The sequence below is a fragment of the Anabrus simplex genome, chromosome 8 (genome assembly GCF_040414725.1).
Source record: "Anabrus simplex isolate iqAnaSimp1 chromosome 8, ASM4041472v1, whole genome shotgun sequence".
In the NCBI taxonomy this organism is placed as follows: Eukaryota; Metazoa; Arthropoda; class Insecta; order Orthoptera; family Tettigoniidae; genus Anabrus; species Anabrus simplex.
The window spans coordinates 70,193,820-70,215,872 of record NC_090272.1 but is presented as its reverse complement, the minus strand read 5'-3'; the positions used below and the strand labels follow the sequence as shown (position 1 = coordinate 70,215,872).

Sequence of the window (22,053 nt, the reverse complement as noted above, 5' to 3'; positions counted from 1 at the left end):
ACGAGAATAATATAATAACTAACAAGAGCAAAACTAATTAGAAAATAATAAACCAAAATAACAAAAACAATCCAACTCAAAGTTAACATTATCAGAAAGAACAACACGTGGAACACCAAGACACCAAAGAGTTCATGGACGAATGACGAAACAAAATTTATGCTGAAAACATGAAATCCTAATGTCAAATACCAGCCAAGTGAAACATGCCAGTGGCCATATTTGGCTGCTTCCACCAAATACATTATGATCATTCTCTAAAAATAATCACTATAGTTAATGTAGCTGAAAATAACAAGCAAGATTTTCTTTAGACTTTCAAATTGGTTTCTAGCCATAAGCTAATATGTTATAAAGGTACCTGCATACGGAGGAGGATATCCTGGTTGATTTGGTTGGTAAGACATTTCAAGTACACGCCGCCACTATGGTTTAAGAACTGGCTTTTATTCTGAAACAAAAAATCAACATACTAAGTCTCCCAAGCTGCTCCAGGGAATTATAGACAGGTGATAAGATAAGAGCTTACAATCTACACATTCCATCCAGCCTTAGATAAGCACTCAGCTAAATGGTAGTTCTTTATACCTTTCTAATAGCATGAATTTTATTAGCCAGTATTTATTACGTATCAATATTTAAAAAGTACAACACCCAGGAAATAATAGCTACAAAAATGTTAAATAAATAAAAAAAATCAGTAAATACATTTTAACTAAGGGATAAAATTACTAAATGATAAAATATTTGTTTAATAAAAGAAAGAATACAATTACTGTATTAAATAATTTAAATTTACAGAAAATACAACTAACGATAAAGTAAAAAATAATTCATTGAGTAAATTAGAACTTCTATTTTTTCCTCCATAGGCAATGTGTTATGTGAAAACTGTGATGGAATACCTCCAGTGAGATAAAATACTGAATTCTTAAAGATAAAAAAATGATCCAAAAATATTATCCAAAGCAAGGAGAATTGAAAGGTTTGTAAAGTTTGCAATCAGTATCTTCTTTACATCGCACCAACACAGATAGGTCTTATGGCGCCGATGGGAGAGGAAGGGCCTAGAAGTGGGAAGGAATTGACTGTGGCCTTGATTAAGGTGGAGCCCCAGCATTTGCCTGGTGTGAAAATAGAAAACCACAGAAAACAACGTCCATGGTTGCTGACAGTGGGGCTCGAACCCACTATCTCCCAAATGCAACCTGACAACTACGTGACCCAAACTGCACTGCCACTCACTTTGTATTTTAGGTTTGCAAATGAAGATGCTTTTCTATTATGCCCATGACTTCTTGAATATGCTTTAAATTAATGTATTAAAAATTCACAATTAGATGATAAAAAATGAATGAGAAAACCAGAAACTGGACGTATTATTCTAGTTCAATGGGTGACATCTGTAATATCTCACTTTTTCTGATGATCTGATTTACTACAGTAACTAAATTGATACTGAGCTACTAAATAAGATTTGTGAATGAAGATATTGTAAACACTTGTCTAATTTTGTACAGTTTGCAAAATATGCAGTATTATCCTTTGTAACGTAATTCTACCGGCAGGACAACCCAAAGGGGTGCGGGCCAAGGATCTGGACTAACAAAGTAAGGACCAACCCAGAGGCTACAATGCTCAAGACAATAGGTTAAACAACATTTATTTTACAAATTAATAACAATGAACAGGTTTGGAAGCGCTTGAGAATTAAACATGTTTACGTAAAGGGTTTTGACCCCTTTTCATTATACACCTGTAAGTAGGGGACCAGCCCCATATAAAACAGCAACATAATTCTCTCCTGCTACAAGAGGACTAACACCAACGTAAATTATTTGGCTTAGTACCAGATAATATTCGAACAATAACACTACTGAGCTGATATATATAGCTCGCAAATTACCTTGAATAAATAATACATCATTTAAAAGTGAATATAAAGTTGACATCCCATTAAGTACATTTGCAAGCGAAACATCGCTTCACAAACTAAACGCCCAGAACATTCTGGCACTTCAAGAAGTTAGTAAAATAACCACCTAATCGATACTTTATTATTGCCTCAGGCAAAATTTAATATAAATTAGAACTTACAAGACATGTTTCGACCACTTAGTGGTCCTCTTCAGCTGTACAAAGAAAGAATTGAGAAGAAAAACATTAGCACAATAAGCACAAATAATAAAAGTTCTTTGGAGACTCCTTTGTTTAAAAATGGAGGTCATCAGAACAGGACATCTTGCATCTCGTTCTTGTTTGGAAAAGATGTTTATTCTGCGCTGTCTGGAGGGTTTGTCTTTGAGCGCGACCTGGTGAAGTAACGATGTGGCACAGTCTGACATTTCATGCAAAGCTCTGGAGAGAAGGGAAGTAGAGTTTTGTCGTCATCTAAAATATCATGTGAGGGAGGAGGGAGATTGGGTTGTGCTTCTGCGATGTCGTGTTTGATTATATCTCTTGTCCGTCTTGTCTGTTGTATGTCTACCCATTCCAAGTATTTACTAATGTTCTCGTATAAGATGTTTTTTTGCTCGTTTTCGTTAAGATTCTCTTCACCATTTTCTAATTTATCAAGAATGATGTGGATGTTTTCCAGGTTGTTCATTAGATTTCCTTTATTTAACATACAGATAATTTGAAGGTCCTGTCTGATATTGGTGAATTTGTGGTTGGACTCTTTCATATGGGATCCCATGGCAGAGAATCTTTTGTATTTTTCAGCATTGACGTGTTCTTGATATCTAATTAAGAAGTTCCTTCCAGATTGTCCCACGTAAGTTTTTTTACATTGAGTACAAGTTAGCTTATAAATACCAGACTCCTGGAATTCGTCATTTTAAGTTTATTAGCTTTATTGTGACTAAAGAGCCTATGTTTCGTGTTGTTGTTGGTTGAGAAGGCTACTTTGGTGTTGTGTTTCTTGAATAAGTTGGTGATTTCGTAAATCTTCGAGTTATTAAAGGTGAATTTGACATATCCTTTTTCTTCACTAACAACAAATTTAAGGTAATTAAGAAAGACCCCACCCTAAAAATTCAGAAGAGTTTGAAAGAGATACAGAAGCAAAGCTCCTTCCTTTTTAACGAGCAAGAAATTCAAAAACTCATTAATATGAATCCAGGACTTCCTAAAGCAAGAGCTATGCCTAAATTACATAAAAAGGATGCACTATGAGGCCTATAATTAATTTTCGGAGAAGCCCCACATACAAAATATCCCAGTTTATTCATAAGTTCTTGACCAAAAACTACGTATTTTATACCAAATCTTCGATAAAAAACTCCAAAGAGTTCTGCATGGCTATTAAAGATTTCAAGTTAACTTCATCTCATGTAACAAGTTCCATCGACATCAAGGACATGTACATGAACATTCCTATTAAAAACACCATTGAGATTATAAAGACGAATCTATTAGTTCACAAATGTATCAGTATACCTGAAATAGAAAACTTCATAATTACGTTGGAATTCATTTTGAACCACAATTTCTTTTCTTTTAATAATAAAATATATCAGCAAGATGGACTACCAATGGGAGCGCCGGCTTCTGGAATTTTAGCTAATATATACCTCGACTATTTGGAACACACTCAGATAGTAGGCCACATTAAAGGACTTGATCTCTGGCTTCTATATGTTGATACCTATGCCATAATTAATAAGGAAATCAACGACAGTCACAGTATTCTAGATACTTTGAATAATTGAGACCCAAACATAAAATTTACAGCTGAAGAAGAGCAAGGCATACTCAATTTTCTAGATATCCAAACAATTCGGAAAGACATTTCCAATTTAAAATATACAGATGCCAGATGCATGGCTTTACATTACCATTTATTACTCCCTCCCTTCATCCTAGCAACATTTTGAAAACCAAATCTTACCTCCCATGCCCCCTCACGGTCTTGGGTTCGATGAAAAGCAAGTGATCTGCTCAAAGTGCAGCAGGTGAGTGTCTCCACCCCCCCCCGGCAAGACGAGCCAGTCTTGGCCGGAGGGAAATGACCCAGGCTTACATCAGCGCGCTCCCTCTCTCGGAGAACCGGGAGAGGGTAAGCGCAAGCGAGCGGGGCATGAAAGAAAGAAAGAAAAGGGGACAGCGGAGAAGGGCGCCCCAGGATGGAAAGAATTCCTTACCCTGGAGCCATAAGTTGCCGGCCCCGTGGTGTAGGGGTAGCGTGCCTGCCTCTTACCCGGAGGCCCCGGGTTCGATTCCCGGCCAGGTCAGGGATTTTTACCTGGACCTGAGGGCTGGTTCGAGGTCCACTCAGCCTACGTGATTAGAATTTAGGAGCTATCTGACGGTGAGATAGCGGCCCCGGTCTAGAAAGCCAAGAATAACGGCCGAGAGGATTCCTCGTGCTGACCACATGACACCTCGTAATCTGCAGGCCATTGGGTTGAGCAGCGGTCGCTTGGTAGGCCAAGGCCCTTCAAGGGCTGTAGTGCCATGGGGTTTGGTTTGGTTTGGTTTTTTGGAGCCATAAGTTAGGAACAGGGAGAGAACACATTTATTATAACACCGCCACGGGCGTGACACAAGGAAACAAGCGTAATTAAATAGATATCGAGTGAATTAGCACTGCAACATACATGAAGTTTTTTAAGGGGGGGGAGATAAAATTCACGGCTCATCCTTAATAACAGAATAAGACCACGAAGATTGTTCACTTCTGTCAATTCTACAAGTTTTGTTCCACATTTATTGTTATTCAAGTACTTCCATAGTGTCCCCTTCAAATTTGGCCCACAATGAATGTTTTATTGCGAGTAGAAATACGAGGCTTATCATTCCTTTATTAAGTCCAGTCTTATACGGGCGTGTTCGCATGCATAGAACCAGTTTTTACCAGCCGGGGGAGAAGTATTGATTTTTCAATCGACCAGTCAGCTGTACCATGTGACCTAATTGGAAACTTCCAAGGCCAAGGAAATGTGCAGCGCGAGTGGAATATTCTGGAGAATGTAATATTTGGAATTGTAGTAACCTATCACGTGTAAGAACGACGTCCAATTACGCGATGATATGGTGTCACACCCACCTGGGCAACGCTTATATACTTGTGTTTTACGAAGAAACACACTTTTATACTCTGATATTTGGACACTTTAATACGCTGATTCTACGATATTCTAACTCTGATACCATCCGACTTTATAGTATTCGACGAGTAAAGCAGATTTTCGAGGACTAAGTTACGTACTGTTCTTCTATAAATTCAATGAGGTTGTGTGTGGGAACACAGACTAAAATTTTGTGTTAGTTTCAGCTTTCACCTTACCAAGAGAGGACCGCAACGTGTTCATTAAACTTCGCCAGGATGTTTCAACTACCAGCTGAAGAGCTGAAGGAGAAACCTACAAGATTTCCGATCTGGACTTGGCTGTCATCATGATGAATTAAGATGTAGGCAACATCTAACATGGGGAGATAGCGACTGGAGCAGATGACCATCAACATGTGAACGAGCAGTTCCAGAACATTGTCAAAAAGTATTAACTTGTGAAAATCTTAACAAGTGTTCCACTTTTACAATACCAGAACAGTCTTCTATATACTACTAATATATAAAGAGAAAGTTAGTTTGTATGTAATGGCTAATCTCAGGAACTATTGGAACGAACCTAAAAATTCTTTTACTAATGTAAATATTCATTTATCCCTGAGGGACATGGACTGTAATTTTCAAAGCAATTTGATGGGGGGGAGGGGGTGCCATGGGGAGAGATATAATAGGCTAATATAGGAGAAATTTAAGCCCCTTGACTCAAAGAACAAAACTTGGTAAGCCCTACGGGCCCTAAAACCAACTGTTATGGAGATATAGGCACCACACCTCCTCTACTCTAGGAATCTGATAAAGAAATGAACTGCCGTAACCATGGCAACGTCAGCTCCAGGATTCTATTTTATTTGCTAGGGATTTTAAGTCGCACCGACACAGATAGGTCTTATGGCGACGATGGGAGAGGAAAGACCTAGGAGTTGGAAGGAAGCGGCCGTGGCCTTAATTAAGGTACAGCCCCAGCATTTGCCCGGTGTGAAAATGGGAAACCGCGGAAAACCATTTTCAGGGCTGCCGATAGTGGGATTCGAACCTACTATCTCCCGGATGCAAGCTCACAGCCGCGCGCCTCTACGCACACGGCCAACTCGCCCGGTCCAGGATTCTACAGCACCGAGCTTATCTATAGGCCTATAAATAAAATCGTAACGACTGTTTGTACATTGACAGTTTTGCAAAATTTCCCTACAGTTATCTGTTTCAGGTGTAATAATGACCATCTGCATATTTTTTAGCTTTGGTGTCTGTCGGTTTGTCTGAGTTCTTATAACTTGAAAACTACTGGATATATTACTACCAAACTTGATACTTAGAATCCACCTGTCCTTGGGTAGGTTTTAGGGCCAATATTATTTCTGAATACTTAAATTTAACTGGTGGTTTATTCGAAACTGAAACAATGATTTTGTACTCCTGCAAAATATGCACATCGAAAATTAATGGAAATCTACCATCTTTAAAATAGAATTCAATTTCTAAAACTTTTTCTCATGTGACCGTGTGTCTGTACATTGACTATTTTGGCAAAATTTTTGTAGAGCTATCCGTTTAAAGGTTAATAATGAACATCTGCATATTTTTTAGCTTTAGTTTCCTGACTGTCCCCATTCTTACCCGTCTCCCCCAAAATCAAGATTGCGGCACAATCTGCCGGACGAGCTAAAAATTTGAAATTTGGCAAAATTATACGTTTTAGCCTGTAACCGACAAAAAACTGCCAAGATCTTTAAATTTTTCAATTTTTATCCCCGAAGAATATCGAAATTCTAATGACAGTGAAGACCTTCGTTTCGTCGTATTTCGTGGCTAAACTGTAGGTCCTATCACAAAACGGATGGCACAATCTCGGTTCAAATTGGAGAGATCTACAACTTTTGTCCTATGACATTTTGTCGTATCCCTATCTCTTATTTGTTAGATTTGTCTCTATTTCTCAGTTGTAAGTAAATTTTGCACTTTTTACTCACATAATTCATACTTTGAATCACTTACAGGAAGGACAGAATCATCAAATTCTACACGATCATTGGCCCACACAGTAGCCATATGTGAGCCAAATGCTATGTTTGTAGCTGTCACATAATCATCCGAAAAATTATGCGTTGTGAGACAATCTTACCCAAATTTCACCCTATTCACCGTTTCTAACTCAATCTGACCCATGAATAGATGAGATACGAGAAAATATCATAGGACCAGCCATTTACACTGCTAAATACGGCGTCTTATGGTACAATCCATCTGCTGACGTGTCGTACCGTTTAGCAGCAGTTAATCTGAAAATTAAGGTCTGCAATATTTTAAACATGCGTATACTTTTGTATGTCGATATATAGGTCGATTTGTAGTGATCGAGAAAGGGTATGTCTGCTATTGCAATTAGTACTCCTCACATCGACTTTGACTGGCAGTAGGCATGGAGTCCTTTTCCAACTCCTGTGTAAGTGGCATTAGTAAAGAGGGCCCACCATTGTAAAGAATAATTCCCTTCTCAATTTCACTTGCAGAAGGCAAGGGAGCGTGCAATTTTGTTCAAAACTCCCCTACCCGATTGTGCTTGGCTGTGGGCAAGGGTGCCTGCCATTATGAACAAATGTACCTATCTAAAATGTGATTGACATTAGGCATAGTGGCCTGCTATTTTAATGGAAACTCACCAACTTTGTGTGACTGGCAGTAAGCTGGCTGGCATTAGGAAAAGGGGCCTGTCATCATAATAACAGCACAACTCAATTTTGACTGGCAGTAGTGAAGTTGACCGCCATTATAATAAAAACTCCTCAACTGTAATCTGTCTGGAAGTAGAAAAGGGGGCCTGCAATTGTAACAAAAATTTTCCAAATCAATTGTGACCCCGCATTAGGCAATGGGGCCTGCCATTATAATGTAAACTTCCCAACTCCATTGTGAATGGCAGTAGGCAAGTGAGCCTGCTCTTATCAGCACAACTCCGCAATTCACACTTTACATTAGAAATAACGTATTGAACCGTATCGGTTAATGAGGAGTAATTGCTTTATTTACCATGCAAGGGGATCGACAAGGAGATAGCGTGAAGCTTGGCAGAGAGAGAGCAGGGGGGCACAGACTACTACTCTAGGGTGTGGTTCGCTGCATGACAGAGTACGGAAAGTTGGATTTGAGATAGAGATACTTGGATGCTGTCACGGGAATCATCCGTGCCACCTTAATAGAAAGAAACTTGAGAGAACACAGGACTGACAAATTATGAATTTTGGATTGAAATTATGACCAGAAACCTCTTTAGATGGAACCTAAAAAATATAAAATTTTGTTTTAATTTTATGGATGCTATGGACTGCTTTGATGCAGTAAGATTCATCATTTCACTTAATTACAACAATTAGAGCGACCGTGGGAAAGTTCTTCTCACAGACACAAAGGACTGGTGTCTGTATCATGGCGAATCACCAAGGGGAGCGTCCTTATCTGAACAGATAAAAGGGAGAGCCAAGAGCAGAGGGGACCTCATTTGCTTTTTCGTTCGTGGTGCAGACAAAGTTCGTGGAGAGGGAGCTGCACCGTGAAGTAGCAACAGCACACAAAGGACTGTAGTCCAGTAACATAGAATTGAGCAGTTGATCTTTGTAGTTTGGTCGCAATCATAAACGTTCATTCACAAAGTGTATAACTGAGCTTCATGTAACAGACAGAACAGAGTAACTTTTGACTTGTCAAAGTAATAAACATTTGGGTCAAAAGGTGAATAAGCTTCGTATAATGATAGCACACAGGGAACGGTATTGAGTAGCTTAGACTTCATGGACCAGTGTCAGTATATTTCCATGCATAGTTCAGAGTGTCCAGAGAGTGCTAACAAGCTGCTAATTGTGTGTCTGACTTTGCAGTAATCGCGAGGTGCGGGACACAGTAGCAAGAGTCACCAGAGAACGAGATCAGATGGAAGCTCAAGAAGAAGGTATCGCCATGGGCCCACACCAGAAGCCAAACCAAGGACCTGTTACGCTGGATGATGATTACGTGATGTCAGGCTAAACCTGATGTAGTCCAGTCCAGGATGGAAGAACCTTGAAGGCAGCACAATGAGGTAAGTGTGAACAGATTTTACCATGGGTTAGGTCAGTTCTCTTTGCATAAATTTATCCTATGTAAATAATTCTTACTTTAAGCCCTTCTGGCAGATGTTATTTGTGCTTAGGACTTATGAATGTACTGTACAGTGAGTGTTTAGCTTTATTTATTGGTCCTGGTGAAGAGGGAATGTAGTTTAATGTAAGTTTGTTTCATTGTAATGTAGTTACCAGGTTAGTCCTTTGGATTGGTAGAGTTAGTGTCATTCACTACAAGGACTAAAGTGTCTAATGAATCTTATGTGGGAAATCTTATGCGGGCAGGCAATGCTAGATGACTTAAATATAAGGACTGCATGATTTACATATGTGCATGAATTTACAGGCTTGGAGATGTAGCAGAGGTTACATATCCAGTGTTGCGGTAGACAGGGTCATTTATTAAGCTGGCGAGTCGAACATAGTTCTGCGTGTAACATGAACTGGGGTGAAGAATGATGAGAGATATCCAGGAAGATTTAATGCCCTGAGGAAAGGCCCAGTATGTAGGCCTAGTCATGAATTTGTGAATGTTGATAATAAAGAAATAGCCAGGGTAATGTAATGCCCTGTATGATCCTCCACTGAGAGAGATATAAATAGTACAGCACAACCAGCTGTGTCAGAAAGGAGGCCAGGGTCACATGTAGGAACCCAGATGTTTGTGACTCGACCGCACTGTTACATAATGTTTGTTTTCAACCACGAGGGAGAGACAACTTTGCTATGCTTTGACAATGGTCGGTTGCTGCCACCCTTCAGCCAGTGTCCCAAGTGAGAGACACATCTGACGCAGAACCTGCTATATTATTACCTTTCTTTGCATGTGATTCCAGGTCAAGATTGCGAGTGCATTTTATTTGTTCAGTGTTATTTTACTATGTACTTGTCATTGTTTATATCTGTCTACTGTTTGAGGGGATGCTTGAAGGCACCCTAGGGGTCGTGAGTTCTCATACTCATCTTTGCACAGACATGGGTCCATAGTAGCTTCAGTGATTTTGGGGGTAAAGTGATGGTCCTAAAGCATCTGTTTGAAGTTGGGTCCCTGCATTATGGGAGCTGTATAGTGTTAATCTCAGTTATGCGAAGTATAATCATAGACATTTTATTACGACCATATGGTCTGATCTGTTCACACATTGTCAAATTAGTGTTTCACAAATGTCAAGGTAAATTCAGATGGTTTCTGAAGTAAAATTTGTAAAGACTTATTGCCAACAAGTAATTTCAATGGAGATTCCTGTACAGTGTAACAGATTTTGGGATGATTTCTTTGATCCGAACTTTATGCCTCCTAGTTCATTAATTTTTTTTTTTAAGTTATGTTTTTGATCCTCATTCAATCACACAAATGCAAATCCCGTCCTGATTACAACTTTAAGATTTCATTTAGTTTTTAATGAACGAGTCACCGAACCATCCACAAGCTTCGCTGCTGACTAGCCAGGTATCAAGAGGGCAGAGGAGGACAGGAAAGTATGGAAATTGTGCCTTCTCATGTTTGACCCACTTGCTATTCCAACGACACTGTTGTAAGGTGCAGTATGGGAACCTCCCCGTGCTGTTTCTTGGATAACGCTAAGAGACATGCAATAATTTAAATATCTTATTTGCTGCATGTACAGTAATTTACTTTGATATCCATATACAATGTAGAATACCATAGTGAAGCATGGGTACATTTGCTATTCTACAATATATCACAAAAACCTAACATGTTACAGACATGAAAACTGGTGTTTGGAATACCCTTTAAAAATAAAAGAACACACATTGTTTTCAGAAAATCCATTTAATGGCTGAGGGGGAAAGGGCGGGAGGGGTGAAAAGAAGTGAGGAAGGAGTTGAATTCTTTATATGAGGATACATATATCTCAGAAACTGAAGATGTTACAGATGTTAAAATCTGTACTAGAAATCTCCTTTAAAAATTAATGAACACAATTTTTTTGGAAAATCCACTTAAGGGAGTGAAAATAATTTTAAAAATCGAGTGAATTTTTAAAATGAGTACCGTAACTTCTACCGCTTTTCCCCACACCTGTCGGGTTGCGGGTGCGAACTGTGTCTCACACACACACACACACACACACACGCACGTGGATATGACCCTGCTTTATGGCTGGATGACCTTCCTGATGCCAACACTGTGTGTAGGAATGTAATTACTAATGCGTGTTCCGGTTGTGTTTGGTAATGAGGTATGTTGAGTGAGTATGAAAAGGAGGATGTTGCGGCAAACACAAACAACCTGTTCCCAAGCCAGAAGAATTAATCACATGCAATTAAAACCCTTGAGCCAGCCTGGAATCGAACCCAGAACCCTGTGAACCGAAGGCTCAACGCTGACCACTTAGCCAAGGAGTGGGACAGTTTTTAAAATGAGTATATCTACAGTAAATCTCAAACTTAACATGTTACAGACATGAAAACTGGTATTTGTAATCTCCTTTAAAAATAAAGAATCTCATTTTTTATTTTTGGAAAATCAACTTCTAATTTGGAGATTGAAAATAAGTGGAATTGAATTCTCTTTATGAGGATACTTAATCCCTCAAACACCAAGATGTTATAGACGTAAAAATTGGTATTTGGAATCTCATTTAAAAATAAAGAAATCTTTTTCTTTCTTTCCTCGACTTAAAAGAGGACTGATTTCACAGGTAGAGTTCCATGTCACATGTTCCAGATTTAGCTCTGCCAGTAGCCTGGTCATCTTAACCCCAAAAGGTAACGCCACAAATGTGGTTTGCAAAGAGGATTTTTAGTGCAGTATCAAGGAGCAATTAATTTTTATCAAATTACGAACTCCTCGCGAGTGAAGCCGTGGGTAACAGCTAGTTATTAATAAGACTACATTAAACTACATTGGTTATAAGCTAACCGAGCGCAGTCCTCAAAGGTCGTTGAGAACTGACTTGGAGGGTCTTGAAACATCTCAAGGCAGGGACCACCATGATTCAGTTTGGATTTGTGCTAGATGCTTTTGAGATTGGAAGAACAATCCTGATTTTTAAAGGTGGAGACTCTAATAACTTAGCCTAAATAATTGGAGGCATATAATGATTTTCTCCGTTATAAGAAGAATCATAGAACATGTTCCAGACAGGAAGCTTCATAATTACATTCACTTTTCACTCTACCAGAGAGGATTTATTCCGTTTCTTGGTACAGACACAAATTCAACTTTGATCAATGGCTCTCAAGAAAAGCTATGATAATGAACTTCTGCATTGCTTTTCTAGATGTTATTAAAGCGTTTGATTTTGTCGGCCACGATCTTATACACAGATGTCTAGTTTGTTGTGAAATGCCTGTGGAGTATGTCTTCTGATGAAATCCTGAGCATAGATGGGTCCATTATGCATTCAGTGACGTTAATGAAATGTCGTATGGCTTTTAGTGTCGGGATATCCCAGGACGGGTTCGGCTCGCCAGGTGCAGGTCTTTCTATTTGACGCCCGGGGCGACCTGCGCGTCGTGATGAGGATGATGACGTAGACAACACATACACCCAGCCCCTGTACCACTGGAATTAACCAATTAAGGTTAAAATCCCCAACCTGGCAGGGAATCGAACCTGGGACCCTCTGAACTGAAGGCCAGTATGCTGACCGTTCAGCCAACGAGTCGGACAGTGACATTAATGAAGAACGTATTAAATGTCTTGGATTTAATTTCAACATTGAGATTGTATCTGATGAGGCAACTGTAATTCTGGACTTAATGACAAACATAAAAGAAGTTTGCACCTGTCTTTTACTTTAGTCTTAAATCTGTTAATACCAATATAAATGGTCCGTTGTTGGACATAAATTTTCCAGCTAACTCATTCCTGGTTGCCAGTATTTCGCCCCCATGTGCTAGGTTGGGCTCATCAGTTGGTACCTAGCGCCAGTGTTGCCAACTTAGCGGATTTTACGATAAATTTGGCGGAATTAGAAGACTGTCGGTGGAGAAAAACATCATTTAGTGGACAGCGGATTTTTTGGCCGAATTCTAGATTTATTATAGCGGAATTTAATGTTTTATCAATTTTACGTTTAAAAAAAATGTATACTCCAGTCTGTCTCCGAGCTATTCCGTTTTTCTTGTCAGGAACTAGCAGTCACATGAGGAAAACATGTTATTTGGATTTGATGTTATGAGATCATGGTATCATAAATTTGTAATGAGTGGGGAAAGATTACTTATCTCCTAGTTGACGAATGACGACAGATAATGAAACTGTGAGAGAGTAGCATTTATATTTCTGCTATGAAGGAAGACCGTTTAAAATGAACTGGCCTGTTCTGTGTGTGGCCCTTGAGGTACGGGATTCACCTAGTTTGCACCCAGCACTAAAATGCCTACAGGTTTTAGCTCGCCGGCTGGGGGTTAATCCCAGTGAAACTCACTGATAATGTGAGTGCAGACATTTACTACTATTATTATTATTATTATTATTATTATTATTATTATTATTATTATTGCTCATTATTTGAGATCGAATTTCTTTTATTACATAAAATCAGCTTCATGGTCCGTATCGCACTTCAATAGATTCACAATTAAGTATTTAATTTATTTTCCACCTAGTCGATACAACTTGTTCCTCCTCAGTTGAAGCTATAGGTGACAGCAAGGAAGTTCTTGACACACCTATATCCCCCGCTCCTCCACCTCCTCAGGTGCAAGAGCAAGGAAGATTGCATCATCAATATTACACCCGGCGCAAAACTGTGAAAGAACGACAGGAGTTACTGTTCCAAAGGAAAGCAGGCTTAATAAGATTTGACAACTAGGAATTAGTTATATTTTCATCTACATTAATAATAAGAGCCGCACTGTGATATCAGGATTTCTTCGTTTCGATAATTACTTATAAATTGTATAATTTTTAATTTATAAATTGATCTTTTTTCATGAATTATTAAGAAAAGAATATTTATTAGGACAATTTCTCTATGGAATATTATACAAGTGTTTCCTTGACGACTGCTTTCTATTGTAGAAATAATTTATATATTTTCTCTTGAGTTATTTGTTTGTTTTAATCTTGTCAATCTTATGTTAATTTTAAGGACACTTCCTCTAAAGCATTACTTTGTCAATGTTATATATTTTTCATCTAAACAGTGTTATGTGGCTGAAGATGTTGATAATATACGAAACATGTACCACTTTTGACCATTAAAAATTGCCTTAAGCAATCATTGTATCGACTAGGTGGAAAATAAATTAAATACTTAATTGTGAATCGAATTTCTTGGCGGAATTTTAGTGGATTTAGCGGATTTAGCGGATCTTGAAAATATAAGTTGGCAACACTGCCTAGCACACCCACCAAGACGCTGGCTAGTGCATACCGTGGAGGCCACTGCGTAGGCTACTTGGTATTATAAATTTACTCATTCGGGACAAATATTTCAGGTTCCCTATGGGAATCAACATCTATATCAGTAATACCCGTTTTCTGAAATGGTGAAGTATCTTTCTGATAGCCATTGCTTTGTTACAGCTGTCGACTCATTAAATCTTCGCTGCGTAGCATTTATTATCATTAATAATAAATTAACTAACTAAATGAATAAATGTTGATCTGTGATGAAGCATGAGCAGATACTTCATGTAACGGAGATGAGGACTAAAACAGACACTGGGAGTTAAAACGACTGGGCCACTTAAGGGATGAAGATGTTAGGAATACCCTCAAGACCATCCCATTTCTGACCAAGATGAAAGAGGTGAGACTACACTGGTAGCCACAGCTAACGGAGAATCAATTGCAAAACGGGCATTTGAACTTAGCCCTGACATACTACAACCCTGAGGACAACTGAAAGAACAGTGGAGGATATACAAAATGCAAGCATCCAACCTTCCAACAATGCAAATTGGATGAAATAAAGGGCAAAGTGAAGAAAGACAGACCCCACAGCCTGACAAGAATAATGCCAATGAAGAAGACAGTATCAATCCGAACATTTATGGTTGTAGGGTTAATCGGGAGATTATCTTCTTTTCTTGATGGGGCCTCTAAATATTAGTTCCTAATTAGTGTCGACCTCTAAGATCTTTTGCTACCATGTTTTTCCTTCATTCCCACCTAGATATACCTGCTCCCTTCACAAAAGTTCCAGGTTGTTCTTATTGGGTCTTCTTGGAGTTTTTCTCTCTCTTCACCTGGTAGGCCTAGAGTGGAGTGTCTGATTCTACCCAGCGCCTCACATTCGAAAAGTATGTGTTCAGCTGATTCCTCTGCTTCATTGCATTTCCTACATATGTTGTCTCTCATTACTCCAATTCTATGTAGGTGTTTTTTCAGACTGCAGTGTCCTGTCAACAGTCCTACTACCCATCTTATGTTTTCTCTGCTGAGTTTCAACAGTTCTTTGACAACGATGATGCTTGTTGTTTAAAGGGGTCTAACATCTAGGTCATCAGCCCCTAATGGTACGAAATGAAATGTTATGAAATTTTAAAAATCCATAATCCTCCACTGACCAGAATTCAAAAACGTGAGGACGAAGAATGAATGGATATGAAGTTAAAACAGTCAGTGGATCGAACCTGCAATGACCCACATTCCCAGAAACTAGCATTAAACAATAGTATTACTGACCAAGGGACTGCTTCTAAAGCACAGTACCGAATCGATGATGCTTGTAGTCGAAACGGGTCCAAAATCCAGGTCATCGGCCCCTCATATTGATACTTATCGCTAGGAAAATAGAACCATGCTATTTGTCCTGTTGCGATACTAATGAAAAGTAGCGTAGACTCACGGTATTCCACACATTATGGTACTACTCACAAGTGATTAAATTCGCACATGGAACGCAAACCTATGGTGTTCCTCACATAAGCGGACTAACCACAGGGCCCTGCACTATCCCGTGGTGTTCCTCACATAGTGGGTACTAAGCACAGGCAAGGCAGACCCATGGTGTCATACAGGGGTACGAATCACAGGTACTGTAAAATGCATCCTGAGCCATACTCTGATGCTACTAATCACAAACCTATTTTGTACCCAACATAGTGGTACTATGCGCAAGTAAAAGCGACCCATGGTGTTCCCTGTGTGATGGTACTAATTACAAGTAGTCTCATGGTTCTAATTTGATCATCTCTTGGTCGCCCCTTTTAGTTGCCTCTTACGACAGGCAGGGGATACTGTGGGTGTATTCTTCGTCTGCCTCCCCCACCCACAGGGGTTTGCGAGTCTGGTGCGCGAGAGTTATTTTATTTCCCTCAAGTCCGCCGGCAAACCGGTTAGGACCCCCCCCCCCCTCTATCTGCCACGTGGGAGTATCACCTCTCTCCCTGCAACAATTCTTTAGAATGCTTCTTGTTTGGTTATTTTATCAGTTCCTTTACAAGCCTGCATCCTGGAGTATTTTTCCAGTTCTCCATTTGTTTCTTTTGTACCCATTTTCCTATGTAGTGTCAGGTTTGTCCATACGAAACCCTGTATACAAGTTCTGGGCCTTTAAAATGGGTTTCTGTCTCTTTCCTGGCCAGTTTATCTGCCTTTTCATTTCTTTGTATACCTGCATGTCCTGGTACCCATATTATTTTGAAAATGTTGTACTTTGAGAGCTTCAGGAGAAGTAAATGGCAATACCAGACAATTCTGGATATTATCCGGACTGCTCCTAGTGCCTTAATGGCCGCTTGGCTGGCCGTAAAAATGAAAATGTTCTTATTCCTATAGTTCATTTTCAGATTTTCTTCAAGACATGTTGTGATAGCTATCACTTCCGCTTGAAAGACTAGTGTGCTTGCCCAGGCTCATCTGGACTGATCTCTCAGGTCTTCCCTCGTTGATCCCTCCTCCTGTGCCATCGCCAGTCTTTGAGCCATCAGTCCACCATACTATATCTTCGTTTTCAGTATTCCATTTGTTGATATCCCAGTTGTCTTTTTTTATTATCTCGGTCTCAAACAGTTTTTCAGAGTTGTACTTTGGTACCATATGATCAGAAGGCATGTGTAGAACTCCCTCTTCTTTGCGTTTAGGCCATCTGTGGACCATGGTGCTTGTGTTCTAGCTGTGTTTTTGTCGTCGCCTGCCCCTTTTAGCGCAGTGGATTGTGTTCTTAGTGGCCTCTTGAGCCTTCCTGTTGGCCCAGTATTCCTTCATTTTATTGCTGAATTCTTACCTGCGCTCCTATGACCAATTCCCGGCTCCTTTGTGGCTAGCTGATGTAAGGGATGTTAGGAAAGGTTTAGTTTTGACCATTAAACGGTATGCATTTCTGTCAGTAATGGTGGTTTGATTAATATTAAGCTCTGCAAGATCTTTGTCCACTTGTTTGGTCCAGGGGAATCCAGTAGCTTTGCCTTTGTTAGCAACCTTGAAGATCTTATGGGATAATCTATTAGGATCCATTCTGTATAGGTGTCCATAGAGAGTCAGACGTTTTCTCCTGATGGTATCTATGAGGTTTTCTTGATGCTGTTAGAGCTCATTGTTGGGTTTGTACCATCGCCCTCCATCTGGTAGGATCCTTGGCCCTATTATTCTTCTCAGGAATTTCCGTTCTTGCACTTCCAGGGCTCTCAGTGGGGTCTTTTTAGTTAGGAATAGGCATTCTGCTGCGCAGAGGACTGATGGTCTGACTACTGCATTATAGTGTCTCAGTTTTACATTCTTTGATAAATGCTTTGAGGCATACAGTTTTCTGCAGGCATGGTAGGCCTTGTCTAATTTGATTCTCCTTTGTTCAAGAGCCATCATTTCACTTAGGTCCTCCGATATCCACTCTCCGAGGTACTTCACATTTTTGGCTCTCTTGATGTGTTTTGTATCACTGACTCCCATTGTTGTAGGGACATCTTTGATGTTGGTCATAAACTCGGTCTTTCCAATGTTGATCATAAGGCCCGCTTTAGCTGCTATAAAGTGCAGTGTTTGAAGCTGCATAGTCGCCTCATGCATGTTGTTTGCTAATAAAGTAAGGTCATCAGCAAAGGCCAGGCATGGAATACTCAGGTTGTCTGATTTAAACACCATTCTTAATCCGGTGTTCTCAGGTAATGACCTGGTCCATTCTCTTATGATCTTTTCCAGGACACAGTTAAATAATATGCATGAGATACCATCTCCTTGCCTCACCCCGTTTTGATTGTGAAGCTCTCTGATAATTGACCTCTAAACTTAACTTTGGAAGTGGTGTTATGCAGGGTGGCTTGCACCAACCTATTAATTTTTTCATTTAGTCCCAGTTCTCTTAAGGTGTTGAAGAATGTGATCCTTTTCTTGCTATATTGAAGGATGGTCTTCAGATTTTGTATCTGTTCAGCACAAGACCTTGCAGTTCTGAACCCTGCTTGATATTCTGCTAATTCTTTATCCAGTTGTCTTGTTATGTGCTGTTCCAGAATCTTGGAAAAGACTTTATACGATACTGAAAGAAGTGATATTCCTCTATAGTTGGTGGAATCTGTTTTGCTTCCCTTCTTGTGGACTGGATGGATAACAGCTGATGTCCAATCATCTGGGAGCCTTTCCTTAGCCCATATGTCCCTCTGTTATTACTCTGTTAATTTTACAGTGTTGTAGATTGGGTCTTTGTGGATTCCAGCACTCTGATTATGCCAATCTATATGAACTCATTCTAGCCTGTCCTTTTATGAAATTGCATAGTGATGGGAGGTCTAGTGGAGTATTTAAGGCTTCTGTCGGCGTAGTTCTCATAGCCCCAGTTATGGCTATGCATGCCATTCTCTGTAGGCTATCCAATCTACTACTGACTTTTCCTTAGCTTACTTTCTGCCACCAGATGATTGCAGCATAGGCTATCAACGGTCGAATGATCATTGAATATATCCACATTACCACTGATGGTCATAGGCCCCATGTCTTTCCGACGGCTCTTTTACATGCATACAGCAAGTACTTGGCCCGGGTTATGTTCCTTTCTATATGTGGATTCCAGGTTAGATTTTTATCTAACACTACACCTAGGTGCAGTGCCTGTTCTTCCATATATTTATCTTGCCCAAAGAGCTTCAGTGATCTCTTTCCCTCTAATTTTCTCCTTCTTGTAAAAGGGATCAGAGTTATCTTGTTTGGGTTTACTGATAGTTGTTCTTCCCGACACCAGTTCTCCACAAGGTTAGGTGATCTTTGCACAAGGTCCTGGATAACACTCATCACGTTACCTCATACCACAATCACTAGGTCATCTGCGTATCCTTGTGTATAAAAAGCTTGTTCGTTGAGCATAGCTATGATTTTGTTTACCACGAGGTTCCACAGCAGAGGAGAAAGAACTCCTCTCTGAGCACAGCCTCTGGTGGCCCTAACCGTCAGTGGTTCTTCAAACAGGGTTGCTTTTATCTTCCTTCCGTCTAACATGGATTTAATCTATTTGACGATGGTTTTCCTCACCTTGCTCTTTTCCAATGCTTTGATCACAGAGTCATAGGTTGTATTGCTGAAGGCTCCTTCTACATCTAGAAATGCCGCCAGTGCAATTTCTTTATATTCTAGGCTTTCTCTAGTTTACAAACCAACTGGCGGAGTGCTACTTCAGTGAATCTGCCAGGTCTATATGCAAACTAATTTTCAAGTAACGTCGAGTTCAGTTGCACCATTCTTCTGATACATTTATCCAGAATTTTCTCCATTGCTTTCAGCATGAAGGAGGTTAAACATAATGGTCTGTATGCTTCAGCTTGGGCATAATTTACCCTTCCAGGCTTAGGTATGCATACTGCTTTAACTTCAGACCATGATTTCGGCACGTACCCTAAAGCTGGACTAGCTCTGAAAAGGTCCATCAGGGCATTGACTAGTATCTCCCGTCCTTCCTGTGGGAGTAACGGAAGTATCTCATCTGGCCCCGGAGCCTATATAGGATGAAACGTATCGACTGCCCATTTTACATGGTTATGTTTTATTATTCTGTTGGCACAGTTCCAGTCTGCTCTTCGAGCTCTGGTCTCTATTCCAACTGTTTCTTCTTCTGTCATCTCCTTAGCCTCAGGAAAGTGACACGCCAATAGTATCCCCAGCGTGTCCCTCCCCACCCAAGTACATGACCTATCTGGTTTCTCCAGTGTCCCCGCTTGCTGTTTCAGTGTGTGATTCCACTTTCTCACAGAACAGTCTCCAAGATTTTCTTTTTGCTTTCCATACTTCTAGGTTATACTCGGTGAGCTTCTTATGATATACATCCCGCATACCATTTCTAGATGATATTCTATACAACATCCTCACCTCTTTTTTCATTGTGACTAGTTTTTGTTCCACTACCATACTTTTTTGGCGTTTTTATTTTCTTTGAGAGGACAGTCTTCATGGAATGAGTCTATAATGGCCTGTTCTAATAGTTCCACTGCCTCATCCAATTCTTTCTGTCCTCTCACGTTAGTTGGAATTTTTTGTACAGCCTTCCCTAGAACTTCTCTGTATATATCCCAGTAAGTTATTTTTGGGTCTCTGTACATCTCAATCCCGCATAGTCTCGCATCTATTCCAAATTGGATGTGCTGGTGGTCTGCCAATGATTGTTCCTCCAGAACCTTCCAGTCTTTAATAAAGTTTGCAATATGTGTAGTGCTTAGTGTAATGTCTATTACCTCCCTACAATTTTTATTTATAAATGTAGGCTTGTTTCCTAGGTTTAGTATCATCAACTCAGTTCCAATAATTAACTCTTGTAAAGGCTCACCTCTTGCATTGCAGTTCGTGCTGCCCCATGCCGTGTGGTGTGAATTTGCATCTGCTCCGTGGACTAGGTGTTCGCCTTTCCTCTTTGCTTACATAAAATCAGCTTCATGGTCTGTATCGCACTTCAATAGATTCACAATTAAGTATTTATTTTCCCCCTAGCTGATACAATGATTGCTTAAGGCAATTTTTAATGTCAATCTTATGTTAATTTTAAGGACACTTCCTCTAAAGCATTACTTTGTCAATTTATATATTTTTCATCTAAACAGTGTTATGTGGCTGAAGATGTTGATAATATACGAAACATGTACAACTTTTGACCATTAAAAATTGCCTTAAGCAATCTTTGTTTTGTTTTTTTTTTTTTTTTTTGCTAGGGGCTTTACGTCGCACCGACACAGATAGGTCTTATGGCGACGATGGGATAGGAAAGGCTTAGGAGTTGGAAGGAAGCGGCCGTGGCCTTAATTAAGGTACAGCCCCAGCATTTGCCTGGTGTGAAAATGGGAAACCACGGAAAACCATTTTCAGGGCTGCCGATAGTGGGATTCGAACCTACTATCTCCCGGATGCAAGCTCACAGCCGCGCGCCTCTACGCGCACGGCCAACTCGCCCGGTAGCAAGCAATCTTTGTATCGACTAGGTGGAAAATAAATAAATACTTCATTTCCTCTTTGCGTTGTAAATTAGGTTCTCAACTTCTTATGATGGAGGCAGATTAGTTGAGTCGTATGGGAGGTATGCAGAGCCTATAGTTATTTCTCTGGGTCCCTCCCAATTTCCAAGTTTAACCTTCGCCACGGTTAAGTCCGTGAACAGTGTTCCTGCAACATATGACATTTTAATTTCCTGTTCACAAGAAGACATGTTCTGGGTATTTCCGATGTTGTATCATACATCATCTTACCTCCAGATTCCGCCAGTCCTGCTACTCTGCCCTTGACTACCCATCGCTCTTGAATAAAGGCCATGTCAATAGCCTTGGACTTGAACTTCCTGGCGAAATTGGCCACAGCTCCTTTTTTATGCTGAAGATTGGCCTGAAGGACATTCAGCTCCATCTTTATCAACATTGAGTTTCGTTTTTCCCCTGATGACTTGAAACTTGATCTGCCCAAGTACGAGCTTAGCCTTAAGGCTTCTCTTTTTGAACTCTTCAAAGTCTCTTTCACCAAGGGCTAAAACGACTGTCCTTCCAGTCTTGTCAATTGAAATG

General features: G+C 39.9%; 1 protein-coding gene across 2 annotated transcripts in view; it reads right to left on the bottom strand.

Moving 5' to 3' along the window:
- Window positions 1-22,053, bottom strand: part of scramb1 (scramblase 1) — a 187,764-nt gene that overhangs the window by 145,191 nt on the left and 20,520 nt on the right. For both annotated transcript variants that reach the window (XM_067152270.2, XM_067152271.2), the window contains exon 2: window positions 362-451. In XM_067152270.2, coding sequence (XP_067008371.1) covers window positions 362-407 — 46 coding nt within the window. In that variant the 5' untranslated portion in view covers window positions 408-451. The remainder of the gene's footprint in view (window positions 1-361; window positions 452-22,053) is intronic.